Source organism: Protomyctophum bolini, assembly GCF_963924005.1.
Source record: "Protomyctophum bolini genome assembly, chromosome: 23".
Classification (NCBI taxonomy): domain Eukaryota; kingdom Metazoa; phylum Chordata; class Actinopteri; order Myctophiformes; family Myctophidae; genus Protomyctophum; species Protomyctophum bolini.
The window spans coordinates 14,576,532-14,586,861 of NC_137884.1; the positions used below are offsets into that span (position 1 = coordinate 14,576,532).

At 40.4% G+C, this 10,330-nt stretch overlaps 2 protein-coding genes across 2 annotated transcripts; both read left to right on the forward strand.

The window, feature by feature from the left end:
• The first annotated feature begins 912 nt into the window (after positions 1 to 912).
• LOC308311087 (beta-1,4-galactosyltransferase 1-like) lies at positions 913 to 3,971 on the forward strand. Its single transcript, XM_080757608.1, has 2 exons — positions 913 to 1,341; positions 3,071 to 3,971. Exons 1-2 carry the CDS (start codon positions 985 to 987, stop codon positions 3,731 to 3,733), a joined length of 1,020 nt encoding a protein of 339 aa, XP_080613734.1. The 5' UTR covers positions 913 to 984; the 3' UTR covers positions 3,734 to 3,971.
• A 2,344-nt stretch (positions 3,972 to 6,315) lies between these two features.
• Positions 6,316 to 7,897, forward strand: LOC308310662 (beta-1,4-galactosyltransferase 1-like; the record flags this gene model as incomplete). Its single annotated transcript, XM_080757043.1, has 2 exons — positions 6,316 to 6,348; positions 7,153 to 7,897. The coding sequence occupies 2 exons, from the start codon at positions 6,316 to 6,318 to the stop codon at positions 7,816 to 7,818; spliced, it is 699 nt and encodes a 232-aa protein (XP_080613169.1). The 3' UTR covers positions 7,819 to 7,897.
• Positions 7,898 to 10,330: the final 2,433 nt, after the last annotated feature.

Sequence of the window (10,330 nt, forward strand, 5' to 3'; positions counted from 1 at the left end):
TGATTATATGGGCAGTTGGGCACATTTCCTCATAATGGTGACTCAACCAGTAAATCTGGTAAACTTTCCCTTGAAATTCTAACTTCCTTTTCTGTGGAAGTTCTTTACATCTGACTTCCTTCTCAGTAACTGACAACATTGATGTGCCATCATACATCCATCACCACTGTCACCAGGTAAAAAAAAACTAGTGGTCAATAAAAACAAATCTTTCCTACATTACTAAATGCATGGTCAGGGACCACATGCAATACTTTCACGGACCACCAGTGGTCCACAGACCACCAGTTGAAAACCTCTGGTGTATATATACTGTATATATTTTTTATATTAAACTTCAGATCTTGTCCAGCCTGGTGTCATCATGATCTCTGCACACCCGACTCAACTGAAACGTCACTATTAGAGCCATATGATGCATAATATCATACCATACCGTTGCAGCCAAGTGGCTCTTTTAGCATTGATGAGATTCAATTATTATTATCCAACATAATTCGTTTTTTTTTAAGTGGCTCAGTAGTTAACAGACATTGATTTAAAAATGTGTACCGGTGGTTGTTCTTTGGCGATAACTGTAATAAACTGTAGTGCAGTTAAATGTGATCATTTACAAAATCAATAAAGGGTGAGGAAGTAAAACAGACAAAATAGGCCCTACATCGACGTAGCCGATGCTTTCCATTTGTAACCAATATCATCAGTCTTCAGGTTTCTTGACTTTAACAAAGCTTACCTGGCTACATTAAGTGAATGAGGAGGGGCGTGAATGTGAAGGAGCAGGTGATTTTCTGCTACTGGCCCCAGTCAAGCCCTTCTCGCATTTCCTGCCCGACCAAAAAACCTGTCTGGTAGCATTTCTGGCATGGCAGAGCTTTAAACAGCTGGGGGACAGTATGGCCAGTACGAGAGACTGCTCTTATTTCCTTTAACGTCGATTGGTTCCACATCTGCCACTAAACTGCAGCAGGAATATAAGCAAATATGCAGACACAAGTAGCAATTATTTCTTTAATAGTGATGCAGGTAGTGGTGTTGCTTGTGTACTGGCTGCGTTCAACACAGATAATTTTTTTTCATCATGTGGAAATGTCAGATCATCATCATGTGGATAGGCTGAATGAAGAACTGCTCGTGCTCAACAAAACCCAGACGGAAAAGCCAACTGATGCTGTGGTTCTGCCACCCTGTCCCGGGTACTCTCCTCACCTGGTGGGTCCACTTCATGTGGAGTTCAATTGGAGCAGGACCATGGAGTCTGTGAGAGCAGACATAAACCCAAACCCTACTCGACTTGAGGGAGGACGATACAAACCACCGGACTGCATTTCACGTCATAAGGTGGGAAAATGAATGGAGTAATGGAAAGAATGGGGGTTATTGGCTTGTTCTGTTTCTAATTAAATATCCTGCAACTAATCACTAATCCTCAATTGATTTGACACATTTCCGCAAACTACGGCCCATCTTCTCAGAATAATTAACGGGCATCAAAACAGAATGAAATTCAGCTACACAGCAAAAAGGAAAGTCTTTGTTGATTTGTCTGAATCCAAACACTGATTAAGCACCAGTACCCGCTATAGCCGCACAGGATACAGGATTTTCTGCAGAGCAATTTTGGAAACGCAATATTACAGTATGTGTAGGTTTGTAAATTTTACATGTGTGATACATGCAGCAGGCCTATACATCACAACTTATGTTAATTGTCATTGTAAGTCATTCTCCTGTCCTCCATCTCACCTCTTCCCCTCATCTCTACTGTCCCGTCTATCCTCCACTTCTTCATACCCCTTCTATCCTTCCTTCTATCCCTGTCTGAACTGTATGTAGTTCTGTTGTTTGCATGTGCATCTGTGTCATGTGTGTGAAAACAATCACAATGTTGGTCTACTGTTAAAGGGACATTTCACTGCTGGAAGAAACTCCAGTCATTCAATGTTAATAGTATGTGTAGTAGTCGATATCCGAGTAGATATCTTTGTGTAGTAGATCTGCGTGTTTGACTGGAAATTGCTGGATTACTATAATGACCATAATGCTTTGGTGCACTCACCCCACCTTGTGGAGAGGGGGAGGGCTGTCTTAATGAGACAACATGTAGCACCCCCTCGGGTGTAATATTGCAATTATATAACAGTTACCCTTAAAACTATGGCCACAAATATCCCAAGAAACTCGCTAGCCTAGCCACCCAATCTCATGCTCGTTTGAAGCACGGCTAGAAGGCTTCAACCAATAAGATTGCTTCCTCGAAACTCGAAAATGTTGTATTATTTGTGTTGACCGTGTGCAGTGGCTTCTCATTTGGATCCTTATTTGCATGTATTTGTGTGTACATGCACTGGAAGACTGATGCATCCTGCCTGTAGCGTCAGCAAGCACAAGCTGAAGTTTATGGAAATCGGAATTGTGCCGATTAGGCTATACTGTACTTGCCATTGGATACTTAACAGCACTGATATTGATGATTGAGTAAGAAAAACAACCAACCAAACTGTTTGTGTGCATGTGTTGTGTACACAGGCCTCAGTGATGGCTCGCTCAACTCAAGTTGACAGTCTATGAGGGTTCAGGCGTACGCTGGGTGCAGGTTCAGTGAAAAAATCCGCACTCTCAGTAATAGTGGGAATCTTGTTTACTAAAGTTAGGATCCGCAAGCAGCAGTCAAACCAGAAAGATACGTTTTGGCGCGCAGGCCTTTGTCAGTGTTAAATATGATTATTTTAGGGGGTCACGCCATGGGGGTGGGGTGGAATTTGAAAAGGTGAGTAATGCTTTGTTGTATAATTATTTTCTATTGGACTATGACGTAATAGTGTGCATGCCTTGCCTGGAGTGTCATGGCACACAGACAGCTCGGATATGTTTAACTTTACATACAGCTTGTTGTGGAGCCTGTATGTCCAGTGGGCCTGTGCCCGCCACAATTGACACCCACTCAACCAGTGAGTGTGTTTCGATGACAGTCAGTGAGTGTGCCATCACCACAGCAGCAACCTCCTTAGTTCTTCACGCTCTTCCCTTTGATCCTAAAATATAAAAAAAAATGCCCCTTCTCTTTTAGGTGGCAATCATCATTCCGTTCCGCAATCGGCATCAACACCTGATACAGTGGCTTTACTACCTCCATCCCATTCTGCAGCGCCAACAGTTAGACTATGGAGTTTATGTCATTAACCAGGACGGAGATGGGACTTTCAACAGGGCCAAATTGATGAATGTAGGCTTTGCGGAGGCAATGAAGGACAATTACACCTGCTTTGTCTTCTCTGACGTGGATCTAATCCCTCTTGATGACCGAAACATCTATGGCTGTTTTAATAAGCCCAGACACCTGTCTGTGGCTGTTGACAAATTTAACTTCAGGTTGCCCTACCAAAACATCTTTGGAGGGGTTGTGTCGTTCTCCAAAGAGCAGTACTTGACCATTAACGGCTTCCCGAACGAGTTTTGGGGCTGGGGCGGCGAGGACGATGATGTCTTCCAAAGAACTGCCATAAAATTCACCAGTGTCTCTCGGCCTGACATGCAGACTGGGAGGTTCAAAATGATCAAGCATAACCGAGATGTGCATAATGAGCCTAATCCCCAGAACCCCGGAAAGCTGTCCAGAACGGCATCCACGATGGATAAAGATGGACTCAACTCCCTCACCTACACCAGAAACAAGGTTGAGAAGGATACGCTCTACACGTTTGTCACAGTGGACATTGGCCGTCCAAAATAGATTATTATGAGGCTTACGTCATGGAAAACAATTCAGAGATACCTGGCACTTGTGAAATATATCAGGGTGGGTGGAACAGTGGGTGGAATATTTTATGACTATTGTTGAGTAGTGCTAGCCACTTCTATACGCAGCTATGTGTGTCCCTATACGTGTCCCTGTGTCCGAGCACGAACAGCTGAAACACCTCGCTAATACCACTGGATGGAACTGTTGAGCAGTTCTCACACACACACACACACACACACACACACACACACACACACACACACACACACACACACACACACACACACACACACACACACACACACACACACACACACACACACACACACACACACACACACACACACACACACACACACACAGTACGTACAGCACAGCACCACTCACCCCATGAATCAAGTAAACAACATGTGATCTATGAGGTAAATACATGGCAAACTATATATTTCAATTTATACTAATTTACTAAGAGTATTGTATGTGGATTTACCGTCACATATAGTTCTTATAAGTTACAAAATTATATAGGTTTCACTTTACAAAAACTTACTATGGCTCTTATATGTGCTTTGACTGTTATATATAGTTCCTATAAATGACAAAATTATATAAGTTTCACTTTACAAAAAAATACTATGGATCTTTTCATGTTTCATGTAAAACATATACAAATGTAGTTATTTTTTTCCATATGGGACTTCAGGCTGGTCTGATTTTTTTTAACCTACTACAGTACATCAACTTTGTTGTCTTTGAGTGTGTGCCAGGCACCGCCTCCAACCGTGTCAGACAGTGCCTGACCGTCTGCCAGAGCAGTTGTCTCTAGTCTACAGTACCTACCTCAAATACTACTCTGCCAGCTGGACTATCGCAACGTGGCTGAATGTTGTCAATGGTGTGAGAATGACCATCTTCACCTCAACGCCAACAACATCTCAGCATTCCATTCTCATCGATAACCAAACAGTTGATATTATTGATGGTTTCAAATACCTCAGAGTGACACTGGACGTCATACCAGCACAATAATGACCCCCCCCCCCCCCCCCCAAAGAAGAAATAGCCACTAAACACTATCAGTCATCAGCCTGTATATGCTGTCCCAGATCTCCTGTTGTTGTACAAGAGCATTATTCAACTAATCCTATACAGTACTCTTCTCCCTGCTTCTTTAACATGTTGGTAACTGAGCCAAATTCACACGTAGAACCAACAAGAACATTGTTCTCACCTGACCACACCCAGCCTCACAGAACTAAACAATAGGGCCAACGTAAACCACAAAAGAACACACCATCTCAATCACCACCTAATACTACCCTCCAGGCACTACAGAAGGGCTCGCTTGGGAGAAAGCCTGATACTCGCAGCCACAACAGGCTAAACCACTACTTTGTTGTAGTGAAATTAGCAGCTCCACTAAGCCTATTTTTGCATGTTTGTCTATTTCCGCTCAATGTTCACCTACCGTAATTTCAACAAATGTTTATATATTATTTAATTTCATTTCATATTTATTTATTTCATTTCAGTTATGGTTTTACATGATTATATTCATTTTACTTTGTACTTTTTTTTTTTACATACATTTCTTTTTACATAATATGTATATTATTCCATAGCCGAAAAGAAAAGGAGCAAGAAGAAGATAAATCTTTCTGAAATGCAAGGCAGCATTGTGAGCTTGTACTGTAGATAATAGATAATATGCTATATATTTTTGCCAAAAGGCGTTTCTGAAATGCAAGGCAGCGTTGAGACACGTGAGCTTGTACTGTAGATAATATGCTATATATTTTTGCCAAATGTTCACCAGTATTCATCGAATGTTCACATGTGTTTAAAAAAATCACACCTGTTCCCAGTTTAAAACTATGGGTCGTGAGCCATAAGTGGGCCACAGCAGGGGGTTACGTGGGTGTGGCCATAATTATAAACAATTTTCATTTCAATTATATATATTTTATAAATATATTATATTAATATTAATATTTTATAAAACCCTTTAAAATAGTTCACATAGCCGATCTACAAGCTCACAATGTCTCGATGTAGATCGGCTAACTATTTTAAAATGTTTTTCAAAAACTGTAAATAAGTTTAGGTATAAGGGATACCTAGATGGACCAAGATGGAGCCCTGTATATTCACAATACTTTTTTAAATTTTTAATGTTCTAATTTGCATGTTTGAATCTTGATGTGAACTGAATGTTGAAAAAGTTTAAATAAAATATCTGTATAAAATAGTCTGACTTTGGCATGCCTCATCTGTTTGGTTTGATCTATATGTAAAATTATTTTTCCCACATTTTGGACATGGTAATGAGACATGGTTGGCTAGACCTCACTCTCGCAGTAAATGTATTGTTTATTTAACTGTAAAATAATATTTGGTAGGTCCGGGGCCAAAATTAAGCACCTTCACAGTATGAAACCGTTTGTGAACCCCTGCTCTTGCAGAATGCATACTAAATATTTTTGGTCTCCATTTGCATGGGGACCAGTGGCAGGCAAACCAGAAAATGGCCAGTCAAATACACAGATTTTGCATACAGCTTGGATCGTTAGAGTATGGATAGAGCCTGGGTGGCTAGTGTGGGACCTGTATGTCCAGTCCTTAAATTATTAAATGAAATACAAATATAATGTCCCAATCTAGCCCTGACAATGCATTTGATTTAAGCTTATAGGCTGGTTAATTAAAGCTGTCATAGAGCTACCATATTGAAAATCTATTACATCATCCAATTCAATGCTGCCTTTTGTTGACACCTCCTCGTGGAGGTTTTGCGTTCCATGAATACTTTGACACCAGCAAGATAACACTGTTTTGTTTCAGTGGATTCTTGTCAGTCTATGCGAAAATTGCCAGGAACACACAGAACACATTCATGTTTAATCTGTTTTTGTAAAACGTATACCCACAAACACTATAGACATTACGTGAAGTTGCAATGAAGTAGCATGCAACTCTCCCTAAAAAGATGCATTTCATGGAAAAAAATAGCGACCGATCCATTCGCTACAGATTATATATGTTTGGCTTTGTGGTTGAGCACCACTCCTATCTATCTTAAAATTAAAAAAAGATATATGTATTTAAAAAAAGGTATATATATATATATATATATATATATATATATATATATATATATATATATATATATATATATAACAACACTCAATCACCACCTTACCCTACCGCCCTAGGCACAGATACAGAACACTGCGGTTGGACATTTGCTGTCATAAGTTAAAGGGCTCAGTCAGTCCATGTGAGAATTCAGTGAGTGTAAATTGGTGAGTGCGTGAGTCAGTGAATTTAAGTTACCACAGCAGAAACCTCCTTAGCTCTTCACTGACCCACTTTGATCCTAAAATATCTTTAAAATGCCCCTTTTCTTTTAGGTGGCAATCATCATTCCGTTCCGCAATCGGCATCAACACCTGATACAGTGGCTTTACTACCTCCATCCCATTCTGCAGCGCCAACAGCTGGACTATGGAGTGTACATCATTAACCAGGATGGTGAGGGGACATTCAACAGGGCCAAATTGTTTAATGTAGGCTTTGTCCAGGCACTGAAGGAGGACAACTATAATTGCTTTGTCTTCTCTGATGTGGATCTAGTCCCTCTTGATGACCGTAACATTTATGGCTGCTTCGGTAAGCCCAGACACCTGTCTGTGGCTGTTGACACATTTAATTTCATGTTGCCCTACGGAGCTATCTTTGGAGGGGTTGTGTCATTCTCCAAACAGCAGTTCATGACCATTAATGGCTTCTCAAATAACTACTGGGGCTGGGGTGGCGAGGATGACGATCTCTACACAAGACTTACCATGAAATCCATGACTATTTCTCGGCCTGACATGCAGTCTGGGAGGTACAAAATGATCAAGCATGTAAGAGACCGGCATAATGAGGCTAATCCCCAAAGATTTAATAATCTCGTCAACACCAAATCGGCCATGCAACAAGATGGGATCAACTCCCTTGAATACAAAATAAACAAGGTTGAGAAGAATCAGCTCTACACGTTTATCACTGTGGACATTGGCAGTCGACAATAGAGGACTGTGTATAGGGCATAGTGGTGGCAGCAAGATTGTGGTGCCACAGATCCGAAAGCCTGTAATTTTCTGAAAATAATGATATAGGGTGTGCTGACCATATAAGGAGTTCCTCCATGTCCCCATGCAGTGAGCCCCTGGGGACAGGTTTCGTTTTTGGCCAAGTCTGTTTTATTGTTTTATTGTAATATATTTGCATATCGAAGATGTGAGTCTATTAAGATGGCCTCCATGGACCAGGAAAAGATGTATGCTTTGTCAAATCTGATATACTGTAAATCAGTGGTTCCAAAGATTGGTCTGGTGGCTGGTGGTGACCCACAGGGGTCCTAATAGTATAGAGGGAGTGGTCCCCAGCTGAATTACGTAGTTAATATAGCATCAAAATCTGCTTAACCATTTTAACCCCATTTATAGGTTGGCAATTAAACAATAACACATCTACAAGCTCACTGTGAGCTTGTAGATGTACTACTTTAACATTGAAATGGTTTATTTTTTAGGCACAAATCTTCTCTTATGGATGTCCCTGGCACGAAACCTTTTTCATATGGGGTCCACACCCTCCGCGTTAAAAGGATAGAGTGGTTAAAATATATTTTGTGACTAACAATTGGGGTCTCTGTACTGTGGTGCTGTCGAAATTCCAACTGAAACGTTTCAAATATAATTGTGGGCCACGTCTGCCATAAGTTGTAACATGCATGTCTTTTCCTAATGTATTTTATTTTTTATGAATGGGAATATAGAAGCCTGTAAATATTTGGAGGAAAGGTTCCTTAAATGCTACTTCCACCACATCTACAATAGGTCTAGGCCTACATTTTGAGGGTATAATAATATTACAAATGAAATCAATGAAGAGGAGGGAAGCCAATATATTATGCAAAATACATGTATTTAACCCCTACATGTATAGAGCGTCGCAGTCCCGCCCCCTTTCATGACGACGCCAGGCCCAGGAAATGAATACCAATGCATTTTTCCCAGACATTTAAAAAAGTATTTATTTAAAAACCTTTTAAGCGTCGTACGAAGCCAACTCGAGTCGTGACAAATCATGACAACAAACACAATATTTTGGACCAAACAAATAATTACAAAGAAGAAAATTGTTGTAACCTGCCGTTTTTATCTACTTTCTAATTCTTTGTTTGGCCCAAAACATTGTGTTTATTGTCATGATTTGTCACGACAAGAGTTGGCTTTGTCCACGGCGTAAACGTCTTTAAATAAATACTTTCTGAAAAGTCTATGAGGAAAATGAACGGGGATTTATTTTCCCGGTCTCTCGAGGGGGCGGGACTTCGACGCTCTATTGTTTATACTGTACAAGCAGACTACTTATTTCCTCAGGCATACAATGGTTCATGTGTAGCGTGAGAGGGTTAAATGTCAACACGAGAAGAGGATGGTTTCTTCTTGTGAGACACAATGTCCATGAGATCAATACTCTTCAAGGAAACAAGCACTATTTTACCTTGTTGTGTTATCTCTAGAACTAGAGGGTCAAGTTTGTCAAGTTTACACACACACACACACACACACACACACACACACACACACACACACACACACACACACACACACACACACACACACACACACACACACACACACACACACACACACACACACACACACACACACTCTCTCTCTCTCTCTCTTTTGTCTATGCACATTATTTTGTTTTGTTATGTAACAAGAACCCCTGAATGTTAATGTTACTAGTCAAAGTGGTGAATGTATCAACAATGTAATGTTGTATTTTCCATATTCATAAAAAGGAAATTAAGCATGGACAGTCCATGCCAAACTTGAATTGCTTGCCTTAGTAAACAACAGGAAACCTAAGAGGAAGACAGTATAGGGGATGTTTTGCTGTAGTTGAGGGGAAGGGAGCAGGACACTTTTTTGCTAATTATTAGGAACCGGCTGTGCATTTTTAAGATTTTCAAGTGTGCCCTGATCCAGAAAAGGTGTGTTAAATACTTAGAAGTCTTAGCAACTCCAACTCTCCCTGTCATAGTGGTGCACAGACAACTATTTAGAGTTGAATGTGGACAAAACAAAAGAACTGGTCATTGAAACAACCCACACTGGACTTAACCCACTCCTCATTATTGGTAAGACAGTAGAACAGGTAGTTCTCACATATCTTGGACTCACCCTGGACAATAAACCTAGGTTTGATCAACATATTACATCTATCCAGTCACGTTTTCAGCAAAGACTTCATGTAATCCGCAAGCTAAGATCATTATCTGTTGCTCCTCATCTTCTTGTTTTTTGTATTGTCTTGGTGTTATGTTTTTCTGTACTATGTGCTGTTTTTGTTGTTGAACAGACCTGTGAAGATGAATATCCTTCGGGACATTGGGGACAATAAAGATTATTTTTATTATTATTATTATTATAGTGGCATTACATGGATGGGGGTATGAATTATGTACAGAGTTAATAGGGACAACTATTATGGACGTGCAATAATGGCATCTGGGCTATGTGTAAC

Bases quoted from the DNA above. Each gene is read 5' to 3' on its own strand.
- LOC308311087 (XM_080757608.1), top strand. From the start codon at position 985: ATGCAGACACAAGTAGCAATTATTTCTTTAATAGTGATGCAGGTAGTG. The intron at 1,342-3,070 runs GTGGGAAAATGA...CTTCTCTTTTAG, and splicing joins ACTGCATTTCACGTCATAAG to GTGGCAATCATCATTCCGTT.